This window comes from Narcine bancroftii, chromosome 13 (assembly GCF_036971445.1).
Source record: "Narcine bancroftii isolate sNarBan1 chromosome 13, sNarBan1.hap1, whole genome shotgun sequence".
NCBI classification, from domain to species: Eukaryota; Metazoa; Chordata; class Chondrichthyes; order Torpediniformes; family Narcinidae; genus Narcine; species Narcine bancroftii.
In genome coordinates, this window is record NC_091481.1 from 37,445,409 (window position 1) to 37,464,633 (window position 19,225).

At 49.2% G+C, this 19,225-nt stretch overlaps 1 protein-coding gene across 4 annotated transcripts in view; it reads right to left on the reverse strand.

Annotated features, from left to right (window-relative positions):
* LOC138748830 (netrin-4-like) overlaps positions 1 to 19,225 on the reverse strand; it is a 203,939-nt gene that overhangs the window by 43,398 nt on the left and 141,316 nt on the right. For all 4 annotated transcript variants that reach the window (XM_069909632.1, XM_069909633.1, XM_069909631.1 and 1 more), the window contains exon 3: positions 16,166 to 16,438. In XM_069909632.1, coding sequence (XP_069765733.1) covers positions 16,166 to 16,438 — 273 coding nt within the window. The remainder of the gene's footprint in view (positions 1 to 16,165; positions 16,439 to 19,225) is intronic.

Genomic DNA, 19,225 nt, shown 5'->3' on the forward strand with positions numbered 1-19,225 from the left:
GATCAAGGACACTGAGTCGTACCCAGAGGCGATGGACATCCTGAAAGGTCAGTACCTGAGGAAAGTAAACAAGGTCTATGCGAGACACCTCCTGGCCACCTGAAAACAGCGACCCGGGGAATTAAGCACTGAGTGCCTCCGGGCCTGCGAGCTCACAGACAGGTCTGCAACTGCAAGGCCGTGATGGCCGCAGTAAACATGGAGGACGTGATCAGAAGCGCGTATACTGCGGGCATCAGGTCCAACTACATCCAGCAGAGACTGTTGGAGCAAGGTGAGCTCAGCCCACGGAGAGCGGTCGAACTGGCAGGCACGCTAGATGTGGCCCTCCAGAATATGGAAGCCTACTTGGCCGACAATGTGGCCACCTCTTGGCTGCCCCATCTTGGTATGCGGGAGGGCCACAACTCTGCTGAACGCTGCCACTGCTATGTCCCACCAGCGATCCGACCATGGCCGCTGTACTCCGCGAGCACCTAACACCGCCAACCCGCACGTCTTTCGACCAGACAGAGTGCACCTGATAAAAGCCACCTGCCCCTTTGAACATCTGTGCATTGATTTCAAAGTGGGCCCCTCCCTCCTTTGACTGCAATGTGTACTTACTCAACATCATCGACGAGTACTCACATTTCCCATTCGCCATCCCTTGCCTGGACATGACCACTGCCACAGTTATCAAGGTCCTATGCAGTCTCTTCACCCTATTTGGGTACCCCTGCTATATCCATAGCAACCGGGGGGCCTCTTTAATGAGTGATGAGCTGCATCTGTACTTGCCGGCCAGAGGCAATGCCACGATCAGGACCATTAGTTACAATCCTGAGGGAACGGGCAGGTGGAAAGAGAGAATGCTACCGCCCTGGAAGACCACCCTCCTAGCTTGTGGTCTAGAGGCTTTCCAGTCTCCCGCTGACAAGATGTCCTCCAAGAGGCAATCCACTCAATCAGATTGCCCCTCTGCATGAAGGAATGTTTTCCTTCCCTAGGAAGTCTGCTTCAGGGATCATGCTGCTGGCTTGGCTGACATCCCCAGGGCTGGCCCTATTCCGGAAGCACATGAGGAGCCATAAGTCTGACCCACTGGGCGAAAGAGTCCATCTCCTCCACGCCAATCTCCTATGTAGCGTACCTTGATGGGCATGAGAACACAGTCTCTGCCCTCAGGGGTTCCTGGGACCCTTACTGATCACCCCGCACCCCCCCTCACCTATCATCACCCACAATGCACCAGGGCCATGGCATGTTAACCCAGCCCCGATGGATGGCATGCCAGACTCGACAACCTACATCCACCAAGCTTATGCTGACGACTACATACAGGCATTCCAGACTGTCCAGGTCTCAATAGCTGTGACACAGCCACAGCCAGGACTACATTGGTTGCAGCGCCAGACAAGACCACTGAAATACTTAATTTGTAATAACACCCGGCCAGACTCTTCCTAAAACAAGGGTGAATGTGGTAAACCACTGTATGCATGTTTCTGCATCGGGACATGCTCCTTGGGTCCTCCCACGGACTCCCCGATGACTGCTCCCTCTCCAGTTCAGGGCAGTTGAACAGCATCAACGTGCCTCCATATTGCTAATAAAAGCCTATCGGTTTTCCATAACCTAGTCTCTTGGAGTTATTGATGGTGCCTCAGTGTCTATCCAAACAATTCCACCCCCAGTGATGCCCATGGCTTCAGTCTGGATTATACTTAAACCCATAGGAAAATTCAAAAGTCTACAGTAGCGGTGGTTGAAGTAGAAATACGATGCTGGCAAAACTCAGCTGGTCAAACAGTGTCCTTTATGCAGTAAAGATGAAGAAATAGAACCGATGTTTTGGGCTTGAGACCTTCAACAAGGTGTGGACAAAATGTGGGCAGATGCCCAAACAAAATGGTGGGGGGGGCTGGGGGCAGGAGGTAATAGGTGGATAAGGGAGGGAGGGCGCACAAGCAGCCAGGGGGAGGAGGGATGGCTCTATGAATGGAGAGGGCCTTCTCTGCATCAGAGAGACTGGACGCAGACTGGGAGATCGATTAGGGGAGCACCTTCGCTCTGTCCGCATCAGTGACAGGGGTCTCCCAATGGCCAATCATTTCAATTCTGCGCCCCCACTCCCGTGCCGACATGTCTGTCCATGGTTCTATGCACTGTCAAACCAAGACCACTTGTAAATTGGAGGAGCAACGCGAACATCGGGCTTCTCCGGTTTCTGCTGACCTACTCCCTGTTCTTCCCTTCCCTCTCCCATTTCCTCTGTTTTCTGTCCTCTAGCTCTCCACCTCCTTCCTTCTCCATTCACAGGGCCATCCCCCCTCCCCCTGGTTGCTGCTATGCCCTCCCTCCCTTATCCACCTATTACCTCCTGCCTGTAGGACTGTGCTCCTCCCCTGCCCCTACCCCCTCCATTTTGTTTGGGCACCTGCCCACATTTTGCTCGCACCTTGATGAAGGGCTCAAGCCCAAAACGTTGGTGATGTATCTTTCCCTTTGCTCTATGAAGGACACTGTTGACCTGCTGAGTTTCTCCAGCATTATGCTTGAACCCACAAGCTTTTGGGACATGGGTCTGTACGGATGGATGGCTTAGGGGTCACCAAGGTGAGAGCGACTTGTCGAATGGATGGGATGCCAGATCCTCTTCACAGAAGGACATCTGTGAAGCATCTTCCACGGTCTTTGCGGTGGGGGCTCCTGTGGAACTGGACGTGAAGCAGAATGGGTCTTTGGTGAATCCAGCCAACCGTCGGGCAGTAAGCTTTACATCAATGTTAGGAGTGCCGGAGAAACTCACAGGTTAAACTGGTCTTTTAATTTCCCTGAAAGCTGTGTTTTGCATTTTTTTTGTCTTGGAATCCAAACCACAGCTGTGAAACTGTGTTCATAATACTTTTTGAACACAGATACGATGTGCAGCTGACTTTGCACACAGCCTGTTTTTGAGATAGAGGGAGATTATTTTTTATTGTGCGGTTAATCACTGCAGTCCATCAGCATGTTAACTATTTTGTTTACACCTTATTTGAATATGGGAACCTTTGGCAAAGGATATTAAATAGTAATCATCAGGCTTATTTGAGCCCAAGTTATGTTCTCAGTGGACTAGATGGACTTACAAGGAGACTGGCATCTATTGCCCATCTATGGAAAGCCTCGGGGTGGGGAGGGGGGGTTTTTGATTGTGGGGAAGGAACTCTCAGTGTGAGGCAGTTCCAGGATTCGGATGCAGTTGCAGAGAAGGATTCTCAGGCATGTTCAGACAGACAGGAATACCAAACTCATGAAGTGCGAGTTCCTTTGCCCTTATGCTGCATCGCGTCCCCAAGCACTCCTGTCGCTTGATGCCTTGGAGGGCATGTAAAGGACGAGCTATACCGGACCCGCAACAACAGGAAGGTACAGCAGTCGGTGCCGGCCACCACCTTGACAACCTTTTCATTCATTCAGGTGCCTTGCCGTTCGGCGCCGGCGATCATGTCTCTCCATCCGTCACGATCTCTGACCCTCCCAATTGGAGATGTTGCCTCTTCTCCTTCAGTGAAGGCTCCATCTTTGAGCTGAGACCGTAGTCGATATTGAGTTTATGATTAAACAAGGGAAAAATACTGTGGTTTCCTGTTGCGTCTCTACTTCCTCAGGAGTTTGCGGACGTTTGGTAAGACACCAGAAACCCTGACTAATTTACAGAGGTGTGGTGGAATGTGTGCTGACTAATTGCATCATGGTCTGGTTTGGGAACATCAACACCCCAGACCATAAAGCCCTCAAAAAGAAAAGGACATCACAGGCAAAACCCTCCCCATTATTGAGTACATCTACAGAGAACGCTGCTGTCGGAAGGCAGCAGCAATCACCAAAGTTCCACACCACCAAGCAAACGCTTTGTTCTCGCTGCTGCCGTCAGGAAAGAGGTATCAGTGCCACAAGACTCTCACCACCAGGTTCAGGAACAGCTGCTACCCCTCCACCATCAGACTCCTCAACAACAAATTCAATCAGGGACTCATTTAAGGACTCTTGTGCCCTTTATTGATTTTCTTTGTTCTCGCTGTATTGCACCATCAGCTTGTTTACATTCGTTATCTGTATATAGCTCTTTTGATTGTTTACATGTTAACACTGTGTACAGATTATTTTTTGCATGACCAATTAGTGGTAATTCTGCCTGGCCCACAGGAGAAAGGAATCTCAGGGCTGTAAGTAATCTGACAATAAATCTGAAATATTCTTTAGATGCAGTGTCCATACTGGATGGGTAACCCTGGCCATGGATCAGCAGATTCATCTGCTCAGCGTTTTTACTTTTACAACCATAAATTCCAATTTGTAGAATCTGCTTTAAAAACCATCCACCCTCTGCAATCCCTGATTTGGAAGCCTAAAACGCCGAGAAGATCACAGGTATCGCATACCCCTATTGATTACTTTCACTGGGACTGCTGCTTAATTAGGGCTCAAAATATTATTGACGACCCTTTCCATCCAGAACTTCACTGATGAATCTGTGGGAGAGATCTACTGCATCTGGTGCTCCCATGGTAGTCTTCTCTACATCAGAGAGGCTGGATGCAGACTGGAAGATTGCTTCGCTGAGCACCTCCACTCTGTCCCCATCAGAGACAGGGCTCTCCCTGTGGTCAACCACTTCGATTCCGCACCCCAATCCCGCACTGACATATCTGTCCGTGGCCTCATGCACCACCAAATCAAGACCACCCGTAAATTGGAGAAACAGCACCTAATATTCCACTCTTCAACAGGACAGCATCAACATTGACCTCTGGTTTCTGCTAGCCCACTCCCCATTCCCCCTCCCTTCCCCATCCCTCTCCAGATCTCCACCCCTCCTTCCCTCTCTATTCACCGACCCAGCCTTCCTCCCACTGCTTTTACCTGGTGCGCCCTCCCTCCCTTATCCACCTGCTCAGCTCCCCCTGCCCCTCTCCCTCTCACCCCACCAATTTATTCAGGCGCCTGCTTACACTTTGATGAAGGGCTCAAGGCCAAGATGTCTGTACCTTTGCTGTTTGACCAGAGTTTCTTCACAGTTTTTACACAGTATCTTTGATCCACTACCATTAGGAAGGGGGTACAGGAACATCAAAATCAAGACTGTCAGGCTGAGAAATAACTCCTAATAAACACACCGAAATGCTGGAGGAACCGAGCTGGTCTATTCGGTATCCATAGGAGACAAAGATAATATTGCCGCTGTTTCGGGCCTGAGCCCTTCTTCAAGGAAAAAAATCAGAAAAGGTGGAAGCAGGATGTATCAGAAAAACCCCATTCACCCTTGCGTCCCACTAAATCATGTTCAGTGTCCCGGGATAGGAATGGGGGTTTGGCTTGGCTTTCCACACTAGATCACTCCTGTCTGGGAGACTAAACGTTTTCACACTTGCAAGGGTCTATCCCTGGGGTTTAGTCAGTTTTACCTTTAATTGGACGTGCCTGCATGACATGGCACGCAAAAGAGAGAAGTGATTGGCTGTTTCACAGTTGCCTGATCTCAACGCTGGCGACTGCAGATGCCAGGGATTGTACTTGGGGTCGAGGCCGGCAATCCTTGATGTGAGATGACGTCATCTGATGAGCAGATTTTGCTTTCACACTTGCTACTTTAAAGGCCGATTGGCGTTCGATTCCTTGGATCACTGGCAAGTATGAAAGGGGCTAGAACGTCTCAGAATTCAAACAATGGGGGAGGAATCCAGACCAATCAAAGGTGCTAATTGGATGTATTAAGGGACTAGGTAGAATTGATCATGTCCGTGTGAAAGGAGACAGGGAATGGAGAGACGACGGGGGAAGTAAGTAAATACTTTATTTTTGTTGTGAAAGAAAACACAACAAAATTAAAAATGCAACCAGCGACATTCACAAATACAACATACACAAAACAATACCATAAAGAGAACAGCAGCTTTAAAACAATACAAAATACACTAATTGGCTGAGTTTACTTCTCGAATGGATCTGGGATAGAAACTGTTCTTGGTTCTGTTCATCCGTGATTTAATGGACTTGAATCAAACAAATGATGTTCGGGTGAGTAGAGACTTTAAGGATATTGGCTGCTTTCCCAACACAGTGAGATCGAAATAAATCTTCCAAAGAGGACAAGGAAAACCCCATGATCTTCTTGACCGTGTTGGTAACCTGCTGAAGATTCCTCTTATCTGCTGCTTAATGGCTGACATACCACGCGGGAGTGCAGTCAGCACGGTTTCAACAGAGCAGCAAGAGAAGGACATCGATAACTTCTCCTGTCAACTGATTTTACTCTAGGTTCTCAGGAAATTGAGACGCTGATGTGGGAAGAAAGAGGAGTGGGGGTAGGGCTTTAACAAAAGCCAAGCAAGTTGATATTAATGCCACCCGGTTGGAGGGTGCTCAGTCAGAAGATGAGGTGTTGTTCCTCCAGTTGCAGGTGGTCTCAGTCTGGCAGTGCACGAGACCATGGGCAGGCATGTCGGCAAGGGAATGCGGTGGAGAATTGAAGTGGGTGGCCACTGGGAGATTCACACTATTGTGGCAGACAGAGCTGAGGTGCTCAACAAAGCAATCTCCCAGTCTGCATCCAGCCTTTCTGACATAGAGGAGACCAAAATGGGAGGACCGACACGGGAGATGATCCCTGCAGATTCATAATTCTACTTAGTCCCTTATCACATCAAGTTAACATCTTTTGTTGGTCTGGATTCCTCCCCCATTGTTTGAATTCTGAGACGTTCTGATACATCCTGCTTCCACCTTTTCTGATTTTTCTTTGAAGAAGGGCTCAGGCCCGAAACATCGGCAATATTATCTTTGTCTCCTGTAGATGCTGACTTCCTCCAGCATTTCAGTATGTTTCCTACAATCACAGCGTCTGCAGCTGGTCGTGTTTGCTTCTTCCCGCAAGCTGTGAAATTGATGCCTGTAACCGAGTAAATCATCCCAAAATATTTATATACATTGATTTTAAATTATATTTGTATATGGGTTTATTATGTGCTGTGTATTGCGTGTGCACCATGGTCCAGAGAAACACTGTTTCATCCAGGTGTATACTGTAAGTACAGTCAGATGATAATGAACAGGACCCTTCCCCTCACTGTAATGCTCAGTAAAACATTCCAGGTCAGGATTAAGCACAGGGACCTTTGGAGTAACAGGGGCCACAAGGTATGGAGGAGTTGGAGAACAGACACTGTGGCTGGTTGCCGACTCAATAGAACAGCCAGTTTGTGTGGGCTGTTTGTGACCTGCTCTGACACTATCCTTGTTATTTAGCGCTGACCCATGAAGATGTTTCAGTCTTTACGGACGCTTAAAGTCTCTATGAGGTCCTTGTGTGATCAGTGGCTAAGGAACCAGATGGAGCATGGGGTGGGGGGGGGGGTGCGGTGGGGATGCCTTACCCCACTCTGCTGGGATTTTCCTGTGATGCACCTTTTTCTGGGACTCCCTAATCATGATCTCCCACGACCTCGTTCGTGACAAACTTTTCTAGAGCTCTGGAGCCCATTGTTAAATGAGAAAATGTGCAGAGCCTGGGGTTGAGCGCAATGCATTAACATGCTGGAGAGACTCAGCAGGTCACACAACATCCTGGGCCCGAGCTCTTATTTCTGATGAAGAGACCAGGCCTGAAGCATCTTACCTTCTTTGGAATCTGCGTGACCTGCTGAATTTCTCTGGCACACGCGTGTGTGCGTGAAACTGGAGCATATGTCCTGTTTGGGCTTCACAACTTCAGCGAGTTGCGAAGGGTTTGGAGAGGGCATGGAAGGGATGGGGGCAGTGTGCGTAATGTGGAGGTATGTGTGTGTGTGTGGGGGGGTTGGTGAGCGATCGGAACAGTGCAAAGTCATGAAGGGTCTGGCTCGAGCGGAGGGGGAGAAAGTTTCCACTGACGGTGATGAGATGAGGAGCTGACCTGAGGGCAGTTCAGCAGCTCACCTGCTGGTTGTGGTGGATGGATGTTGGCAAGTCTCCAGCTCGAGTTCAAGTTTATTGGGGAACACCACGTGATGCCAGGAGAGATGACACACAGCCTCACGACTCCCGTGGGATTTAATTAAAAAGGGTCTAATTAGTAAAGTTTTTTGAAATCAAAATACTTTAGAGTTCAAGTTTATTTTCATCTGACTGTACACGTACAACCAGACAATGTTTCTCCAGACCACGGTGCATACACAATACACAGTACACAATAATCACATGTGTACATAATGATAGAAGATAAACATGTCTAAATAGTCTGGAATAATTGACTCCATGGTACGGTTAGCGCTGCGCTGTTACAGCACGAGCGATCAGGACCGGGCCTCAAATCCTGCTAGGTCTGTAAGGAATTTGTATGTTTTCCCCCTGTCTGTGTGGGTTTTCCCCAGGCGCTCTGGCTTCCTCCCACTGTTCGAAATGTACTGGGGATTTTAGGTCAGTTGGGTGTAATTGGGCTGTGGGTATGGCTGCATGTCTAAATTTAAATGAACAAATTTCATAAGAGACTCGAGGTTCAACATCTCACAACCTGTAGGATTGAAGTTATTTCCCAGACTGATTTTGATGTTCCCATACCTCATTCCTGATGGCAGTGGGTCAAAGATACCAAGTGATATCTGCTTCAGGAACCTCCTCTCACTCTCTTCAATGCCTCAGATTTTTCTCCTTGTTCAATGACCGCAAAGCCATCGTGGGAACATTTAGAAATAAGTGATCACCTGACGAAGCAAAGTCACGGGGCACCATAGGAAAATGGCAGAGCCAAATCTACTAGGGAGGGATGGGTACCACCCGCTGGCCTTACCAGAGAAGCCCACTGCCCCCAGAACGTGGACATATTAACATTTATGAAAAATTCAGGAGACTAGAATATGTGTGCAGGAAAGTTATTAGAGTGCAGAGAAGGTTTACAAGGATGTTACCAGGACTTCAGGAACTGAGTTACTGGGAAAGGTTAAACAGGTTAGGACTTTATTCCCTGGAGTGTAGAAGAATGATAGAGGTGTTTAAAATTATGAGGGAGATAGACAGAGTAGGTAGTAGGTAGGCTTTGAGAATAGAGGACATGGGTTAAGGGTGAAAGGGGAAAAGTTTAGGGGAAGCATTGGGGGAACGTCTTCATGCAGAGAATGGTGGGCATGCAAAAAAAGCTGCCAGCTAAGGTGGTGAATGCAGGCTTGGTTTTCACGTTTAACAAACATTTGAGTCAGTACATGGATGGGAGGGCTATGGTCTGGGCACAGGTCAGTGGGGCTAAGCAGATTGGCATGGACTAGATGGGCTGAAGGGCCTCTTTCTGTTGGAGGAGCTCAATCTGTTGAGCAGCATCAGTGGAAGTGAGCTTCAGGCAGGAACTTGTCATTGAGTAACATTTCCTCTCATTGCATCAGCATCTTCCCTGAAATAGAATTATTTATTCTGAACAGCTGCCCTCCTCTTTCAAATGGACCTGAGCAGAAGAACGGCAGAATGATATGAAGAATGCTACTTTCAGATTGCAAGTGCTTGATTAAATGAAGAAATGTAAACACAAATCTCAGCCCTGATATGTGAGCAGAGTGAGGCTAATCTCCGTAAGCTGGCTAAATATCTTAAAAGCTCTCTGGAAAGTGAAGTGCTGTGTTTAATATCCTCTTTAATACGTTGAAATCCCAGCTGCTTCTCAGCTTCCACAGGGCCATGGATCAGTGCTGGATGAAAGGCCACTTGGACCCCAGCTCCCACTCTCCACCCTCACCACGCTGCCCCTGGAACGCTCCTTTCCTGAGCTTTATCCAGTTCCAGCAGTGCATTCTGGACCTGAACCACTCTCACTAGGCAAAATCTCTCCCTTAATATCACCTTTGCTTCTTTTGCTGCTCACCTACTTTTCCATTTCCCTGGGTCTTTGAGGTCACTGCCCCCCCGGGAACAGTTTCACCCTATCCACTCGAGCCAGACCCTTTGTGACATTACACTGCTTTGTGTTTCACCAGCAGATTCGCATACTGTACGTGACCCCCAGCATCTACAGACTTTTCCACGACTTCTCATCTTGACCCAAGTCACCCTTCCACGCCCTCTCCAAACCCTTCACGTCTCACTGAACGCACGGAGCCCACAAGCTCCAGCTGTTGAAGAACCAGAAAAGTTCATCATGTCTCAGTATTTAATCTAGCCCCCATAAAGCCGTAAGTTGCAGAGCTCGGCCACTGATCACCGAATCACGGCTGACATATTATTTCGCTTGACCCCTTTCTCCTGCCTTCTTCCCATAGCCTTTGTCAGTCAGTACTAATCGAAAACGCACCAACCTCCATTTCAAATCTACTCAATGACTTGGTCTCCACAGATTCACCACACTCTGGATTTTCTCCTCATCTCGGTTCTTGAGGGACATCCTTTTATTCTGAGGGTGTGCCCTCTGGTCTGGGGCACTCCACTAGTGGAAACATCCTCTTCACATCCACTCCACCTGGTAGATTTCAATGAGATTCCAACCCCGCTACACCCCCCATCATCCAACGAGTTACAGGCCCAGAGCCATCAAACGCTCCTAATATGACCCCCCCTCATCCCCGCAATAATTTCTGTAATCCTCCTCTGGGACCAGCACATCCTTCCTAAGAAACGGGACCTAAAACTGTTCTCTCTCCTCCAAATGTGGGTGGACTCCATCCCATTTTTTTAAAAACCTTCTTCTAAATCCTGTCCGGTCATTTCCAACAAAATAAGAAGTCAGATATCTTCCTTTTTGGATTATATACTGATAATATATTGCCTTGTAGCTGACCGCTACAAAGAAACACACACACACACACAGTGTGGCAGGTTAAGCTCACTCCTTTATTAGGGCTGGGAAAGGCTGCTTTTATACTGTTCAAGTTCCCGCCATTTTTGCTGATTGACTGAGTCATCCATACGAATAACAATAGGGGGCGGGAACATTCATGCATATGAATGCCCTTCTTCCCCAGCCTGTTTCTGCTGAGTTAGCTGGGCGGGCAGCTTGACCAATGCCATTTTAGGGCTGTTGGTCTGATGCTGCCCCAGCTTCTACCCCCACTGATTCGTTGTCCTGGGAGTCACTTTAGTGATCTCTGTCCGCGTCTGCAGCCGCGCGATGTGCCGGCCCGATCTCCGCAATTGCAGGCCCCCCCAGAACTGGCGTTACAGTCTATAGGGTCCATAGGTATCATCCCCAAAGTATTTTGTGGTCTGCCTCTGTGTCGAGGTGTTGGTGTCTTCACGGGTTGTGCTGGGTCTGTGTGGGCAGGATTGAGTCTAACTGTAGAAAAGACCTTTGGTTTACCACCAATGTCCAGTTTGAAGGTGGCTCTGTTGTTCCAGATGACTTGAAAGGGACCTATATATGGCTTCTGCAGTGGTGAATGGTGGGGTTCTCTGCGTACAAACACGTACTCACAGTCCTTGAGTTCTTTGGGGATGTTGGACTTGGCTTGTCCGTGTCTGGAGAGTGGGATCAGAGCCAAGTTACTGACCTTTTCACGCAGCCTGTCCAGGAAGGTGGTTGTCTCCACCTGCTGTCCTCTGGCCTGTGGAACAAAATCCCCGGGAACCGTGAATGGGGTTCAATAAACAAGTTCAGCGGAGGATGTGTGGAGGTCTTCTTTCGGCGCCGTTCGGATGCCCAGTAGTGCTCATGGTAGCTCATCCACCCAGTTGGGGCCCTTGAATCTGGTGATGAAGGCGGTCTTGAGATGCCTGTGAAAAGCTCCACCATGCTGTTGGTTTGCAGATGGCATACCGTTGTATGGTGTAGTTGAGTGCCCCAGGTTGGCAATGTCGGTTCACAAACTGGAGGTGAACTGTATGCCTCGGTCAGAAGTGATATGCTGTGGTAGTCTGAATCTTGCAATCCAGGATGAGAAGAATGCTTTGGCACAGGACCTGGTGGATGTGTCAGCCAGGGGGATTGCTTTTGGCCACCGGGTAAAGCGGTCAACTATTGTGAACAGATAGCGGAAACCCTGAGAGACTGACAAGGGTCCCACTATGTCCACGTGAATGTGGTCAAACCTGCGTTCCGTTGGCTCAAAAGGCTGTTGGGGGACTTTGGTGGTGTCACTACATTTGGGCTGTTTGGCACTGCGTACATGTCTTGGCCCACCCCTCAACTTGTTTCTGCAATCCATGCCACATGTACTTGCTGGCCACCAGCCGGACAGTAGTCCTGATGGAGGGTGTGCCAGCCGATGGAGTCAAAAACTCCTCGCCTCCATGCCGTTGGGACAATAGGTCAAACCTGCCCGGTGGCCACGTCGCACAGGAGGGTGGTAGTACCTGTGCCAACTGGAACGTCCTGAAGCTGAAAGCCTGTGACAGCAGTTCTGTACAGCGGGATCTCACCGTCTTGTACTGTGGGATCTCGCCATCCTGTACTGTGGGATCTCGCCATCCTGTACTGTGGGATCTCGCCATCCTGTACTGCGGGATCTCGCCGTCCTGTACTGTGGGATCTTGCCGTCCTGTACTGCAGGATCTCACCGTCCTGTACTGCGGGATCTCCTTGTCCTGTACTGCGGGATCTCCTCGTCCTGTACTGCGGGATCTCCTCGTCCTGTACTGTGGGATCTCGCCGTCTTGTACTGCGGGATCTCGCCGTCCTGTACTGTGGGATCTCACCGTCCTGCACTGCGGGATCTCCTCGTCCTGTACTGCGGGATTTTATCGTCCTGGTGCTGTGCCAGTTCTATCAAGTCCAGACCATTGACCAGGGAGTCGATGCTGTGTCTTGACACGACATCCACGACCACGTTGTCTTTGCCTGAGATGTGCTTGATGTCGGTGGTGTACTCCGAGAAGTAAGACAAGCGTCTCAGTTGGCGGGCTGACCAGGGATTCGAGATTTTAGCCAGGGCAAAAGTCAGTGGTTTGTGGTCCGTGAAAGCCCTTCACTCGAGAAAGTACTGGAAGTGGCGGATGGCTAAGTACAGCGCCAGCAGCTCTCTATCGAAAGCACTGTACTTTAGTTCAGGGGGCCGCAGATGTTTGCTGAAGAAAGCTAGTGGGTACCAACTTCCTTCTATCTGCTACTCCAGGACTCCACCAATTGCTGTTCCTGAGGCATCGACTGTGAGGGCCATGGGTGCATCTGGTTTGGGGTCAGGAGTGCAGCTTTGGCCAGGGCTTTTTTGGTTTCCACAAACGCATGTGTGGATTCGTTGTCCCAGGTCAGGTCCTTCTCCTTGCCGGACATCCGCACATCACTTGGGGAGCTGCTGGGATAAACCTGCGATAAACCCACATACTCCTGCAGACCTTTAGTTGTACTGGGCTTCGGGAAGCTGCGGATGGCCTCTACCTTGTCGGGCAGTAGTGTGGCCCCATCCTTTATAATCCTGTGGCCCAGGAAGTCGATGGTGTTCAGGCCAAAATGGCATTTGGCCAGGTTGATGGTGGGGCCAAACTCCTGCAGACGACTACAGAGATTTTGGAGGTGCTGAAGGTGTTTCTGTCAGGTTCTATTTGCCACAAGGATATCGTCGAGGTTGACAAAAGTGCCGTCCAGGTCTCGGCCCACTGCATCCATTGGTCGCTGGAATGCTTATGCCGCATTTTTGAGCCCAAATGGCATCCTCAGGAACTCGAACAGCCCAAATGGAGTGATGATGGCCGTCTTAGGATTGTCATCACGATGCTCCACAATCTGGTGATATCCTCGGACAACATCCATTTTTGAGACTATTTTTGCCCCGTGTAGGTTTGTCACAAAACCTGAATGTGAGGCATGGGGTAATGGTCCGGGGTGTGGTGGCTTCGTTGAGCCGGCAATAGTCGCCACATGGTCTCCAACCCCCAGTTACTTTAGGCACCATGTGCAGGGGCAAGGCTCATGGGCTGTCTGACTGTCAAACAACACCCAACTCCTTGAGCTTGCGGAACTCCTCCTTGGCCAGTCGTAATTTCTCCGGGGGAAGTCATCTCGCCCTTGCATGGAGAGGTGGGCCCTTGGTCAAGATTTAATGTCTGACGCCGTGTTGAGGCATCTCTGCAGTGAACTGAGGGGAAAGGATTGCCAGGAATCCCGCTAGCACCTTGGAAAACTCATCCTTCGAGCTATGGATGGGGTTCAGGTGCATTTCTGGAAACCTAGCGCCCCTCAGAGCGATGGTCTGGTAGGTCTCGATGTGGATGAGTCGCTTACACTTAGGTCCATGAGGAGGATGTGGGCTCACAGGAAATCCACTCAGAGGAGTGCTTGTTCCACTGTGGCCAGCGTGAACTCCCATGAGAAGTGACTGTCCCCCGAACTACGGCGTGGCCCTACGAGTGCCATAGGTCCATATACTGCTGTTGTTGGCAGCCCTCAACATGCGCCCCGCTAGCCTGCGCCTAGTGTCCAACCCTGTCGAAGGTTAGAGTGTAGAGAGTGGTGTTACAGTGAGTTAGAGTAAAGGGAGTGGGGTCACAGTGAGTTAGAATGCAGGAGGTGGTGTTACAGTGTGTTAGAGCGTGTGGAGTGGTGTTACAGTGAGTTAGAGTGCAGGGAGTGGTGTTACAGTGAGTTATAGTGTAGGGAGTGGTGTTAAAGTGAGAGTGCATGGAGTGGTTTTACAGGTCCTGCACCAATCTAGTCTGTGCTGAGCTATTATCCTGCCTTTTCCCACTGACCTTCACCCAGACCAGTGCCCTCCATACTCCTTCCATCCATGTACCTGTCCAAATGTTCCTGACATGTCAAAACTGAGCCTGCATTCATCACTTCAGCTGGCAGCTTGTTCAACACTCCCACCACACTCTGTATGTGAAGTTCCCCCTCATGTTCTCTTTAAACATCTCACCTTTGACTCCAAACCCATATCCTCTCGTTCTTGTCTCACCCATCCTCTTTATCTTGTGACAGAGTATATTGATAAGTTTTTGGGAGATAAATTGGGAGAGGTTTGTTAATGTGGGTCATATACAAACACTTTTAAACAGATCTTGTATGAAATACTGGAGCTGTGCTAATGCTAGACATATCAGCCCCATTGCCTTTGCAAGAGCTTTGGAGAGTGCCCAAGTGACTTCACTAATGGAATGTTGTTTACAAAAAGGCAACAGATGGAAGAACTTGTCGGAGCTGCCTTCTGTCTGGAGTGGAGCTTGCTGTTCTAAGAGGGTCATGTGCTTTTGCAAGCAAAGAGAGAGTGAAACGGGCTTTCTCTCAGAGAGAGAGGGAGCAGCCTGCAGCAGCAGCTGGGACTGGAACAGGACAAGCTGGCAAGCTTGTGGAAAGCCCCATTTGGAAGACGGTTTGTGAGTTCTTGCTTCGGCCTGGTCAAAGACCTTGTGGTTCATGCAAGAGGAGAGGACTGGCTGTCCAATGTTTCACTTGGAATAAGGGAAACAAAAAGGAACTCTGTGGTGACCTGAAAGAAAGAGGTTATCATCTGGAGAAGACTGAAGGGGAAAGTTTCAGCAAGACACTGGAGTGACTGATGGAAGTAAATCAATTGTGGATGTCCTGGAACAAAAAATCTCTCTCTGAAAACTGACAAGAACCTTCTTGAGCAGTAACCATTTACCTTCCAAGCACCAAGCCTGGTAAACTTTATAAATGTTAAATTCTGTGCACAGTATAAGAATTGGTTGCAACCAGTGAACTTGGAGGAATGAGAAGTGAGATTGGACTGTGAATCAAAGAATATTTCTGAACTTACACACACATTACATACACGTGTGCTTAGAATTAAAAGTTAGGTTAGTTGAGTCAATAGTGATAAGTTAAAATGTGATTTTGTTTTCATGTTTAAAGATAATTAAAAGCAACTTTTGTTCAAGTAACCATTTGTCTTGGTGAATATCTATTGCTGCTGGGTTTTGGGGTCCTTTGGGCTTGTAACAATCTATACTGTTCTTAATTTTGTACCCCTCTATCAAAATTCCCCTCATTCTCCGACGCTCCAGAAATAAATTCCTAACCTGTTTAATCTTTCGCTGTATCCCAGTTGCTCAAGTCCTGGCAATACCCTTGTTCAATTTTTAAATTTTGTCGATATCCTTCCTGTAGTTAGGTGACTAAAACAAGGACAACCAAAGGCAGATCTCCCCCTTCTGTGAATAAAGCGCTCTGCTACAAGTCTGTGGGAGAGAAGGCAAGCCAGTCGAACATTGTTGCATGAATTGCAGCAGCGGTAACTGCTCTCCTGTCCTAAGCCTATGGCCAGGATGGAGTAATTGTGGATGCACATACCCTGCTCTGGCTGTGGTCCTCTGGTCTGAAGCCCTCGGTTGGTTCACATCGCTCGGCATGGCCATTGCAGAAGCAGCTGCCCATCACAATGAAATCATAGATGGCGTAATGTGCAAATGACTGGGGCTTGAGTCTCCTACCCCATGCCGCACAGGGGCACGGTTGCCGTTTCAGCATTCGCACGCGGATGTTGGTGACTTTCAACAGGTCTTGAGCTTGATGGGTGTATGGGTCCTGCACGGAATGTGGTGGAGAGAGGGCACGGAATATAACCTGTGGAAAGAGAAGGCAATGTCAGGTCACGGGGCCCGAACACTGAACCGCTTTTTCATGGATGACAAACACCTGTTAGAATCTTGGTAAAGGTCAGACTGGTCAGAATGTCCAGTGGTGATCTTGGAATAAACTGTACAATTACAGAGATCAGTCTAAGATCAAAACACAGGTGCATGGATGTAGAAAAAATAAAGGGTTATTTGTGTTAGCTCGGGAAGGATTCGATTATGGAATAGGTATTTAGAAGTCGGTAAAGAATCATGGGCAGAGGGCCTGTAAGGTGCTGTATGTTCTCTATAAATTCCAACTCTCCGTAAACATAGCACAACAAACACTCTTCGTTCATGCAAGGGTCTATCACATTGGCGAATGACCTGAAATCCATTTGGTATGAAGTGGCACAAATCACAGGGCACTCATGTTTAATCAGAGGAAGGATTGCAAAGTGGAAGAGCAGAGCGATGAGGGAGGCAGTGGCAAAGACGAGGATCCAGGTGAGCAGTCCAAGGAATCATAGAAGCCAGTGTGAACATGTCCCAGAAACCAAGGTCTTAGTTGGAGAGTTGCAGATGAAGGTGTGGTAATCCCCAATACTGAGAAATCCTTACTAAGGAGCACCAATATGTACAAAAATCATTCAATGCAGTGTTCTTCCCCAAAATAATTAAAATTCCTTCATCACAGCACTGCAATGTAAAATTCCTTCAATACAGGATAACACAGGTGTGCGTGTGCATTTCAGAGAGAAAGAGTAGGAGATAAAGAGAATTCGAGAGAGTGTGTTAGAGAGAGAGGGTCTGAGAGAGAGGGTCTGAGAGAGAGGGTCTGAGGGAGAGGGTCTGAGGGAGAGGGTCTGAGGGAGAGGGTCTGAGGGAGAGGGTCTGAGGGAGAGGGTCTGAGGGAGAGGGTCTGAGAGAGAGGGTCTGAGAGGGTCTGAGAGAGAGGGTCTGAGAGAGGGTCTGAGGGAGAGGGTCTGAGGGAGAGGGTCTGAGGGAGAGGGTCTGAGGGAGAGGGTCTGAGGGAGAGGGTCTGAGGGAGAGGGTCTGAGGGAGAGGGTCTGAGGGAGAGGGTCTGAGGGAGAGGGTCTGAGGGAGAGGGTCTGAGGGAGAGGGTCTGAGGGAAAGGGTCTGAGGGAGAGGGTCTGAGGGAGAGGGTCTGAGAGAGAGGGTCTGAGAGAGAGGGTCTGAGGGAGAGGGTCTGAGGGAGAGGGTCTGAGGGAGAGGGTCTGAGGGAGAGGGTCTGAGGGAGAGGGTCTGAGGGAGAGGGTCTGAGAGAGAGGGTCTGAGGGAGAGGGTCTGAGAGAGAGGGTCTGAGGGAGAGGGTCTGAGAGAAAGGGTCTGAGAGAGAGAGAGAGTTCGAGAGAGAGGAGGTTAGAGAGAGGGATTTCGAAAGCAAGTGTTTTCGAAGGAGAGGGTGAGAGAGAAAAAGGGTGAGAGAGAGGCGGTTACGGAGAGAGGGTTAGAGAGAGGGGGGTAGAGAGGGGGGTAGAGGGGGAGGTTTAAAGAGAGAGAGGTTAGAAAGGTTAGAGAGAGATGGTTAGAGAGAGAGAGGGGTAGAGATAAAGGGTTAGGGAGAGGTTAGAGAGAGGGTTAGAGAGAGAGGGTTAGAGAGAGAGGGTTAGAGAGAGAGGGTTAGAGAGAGAGGGTTAGCGAGAGAGGGTTAGAGAGAGAGGGTTAGAGAGAGAGGGTTAGAGAGAGAGAGGGTTAGAGAGAGAGGGTTAGAGAGAGAGGGTTAGAGAGAGAGGGTTAGAGACAGAGGGTTAGAGACAGAGGGTTAGAGAGAGAGGGTTAGAGAGAGAGGGTTAGAGAGAGAGGGTCAGAGAGAAAGAGGGTTAGAGAGAGGAGAGGGTTAGACAGAGAGGGTTAGAGAGGGATGGTTAGAGAGGGAGGGTAGGGAGAGAGAGTTAGACAGTTAGTCCTAGTGGGACTGTTAGTGAGAGAGAGGATTACAGAGAGAGGGTTACAGAGAGTGGGTTAGAGAGAGGGTTGGAGAGAGATGGTTGGGGAGAGAGGGTTAGAGAGAGAGGGTTAGACAGAGAGGGTTAGAGAGAGAGGGTTAGAGAGAGAGAGGTATAGAGAGGGAGAGGGTTAGAGGGAGATGGTTAGAGAGAGAGGGTTAGAGAGAGAGGGTTAGAGAGAGGGGGTTAGAGAGAGGGGGTTAGAGAGAGGGGGTTAGAGAGAGGGGGTTAGAGAGAGGGGGTTAGAAAGGGACAGTTAGAAAGAGAGAGTTGGAGAGCGAGGTATGGAGTGAGAGGGTTGGAGAGAGAGCGTTGGAGAGAAAGGGTTGGAGAGAGAGGGTTGGAGAGAGAGGGTTGGAGAGAGAGGGTTGGAGAGAGAGGGTTGGAGAGAGAGGGTTGGAGAGAGAGGGTTGGAGAGAGAGGGTTGGAGAGAAAGAGTTTGAGAGAGAGGGTTGGAGAGAGAGGGAGAGAGAGTTAGTGTTACAGAGTTAGGGTTACAGAGAGAGGGTTGGAGAGAGAGAGGGTTGGAGAGAGAGGGTTGGAGAGAGAGGGTCAGAGAGCTATGGATATGGAGAAAGGGTTAGGGAAAGAGAGTTAGACATTTAGTCTTCGGGTGAGGGTTAGTGAGAGAGAGGGGTAGAGAGAGAGGTTTAGAGAAAGAGTGGGTTGGAGAGAGTTGGTTAGAAAGAGTTTGTTAGAAAGAGGGGTTGTGAGAGAAGTTTACAAAGTGTATGAGAATGTGTTAGAGAGAGAATTATAGAAAGAGTGTTAGACAGTTAGTGTTGAGGGGCGTGTTTGAGATAGAGGGTTCGAGAAAGAGGGTTAAA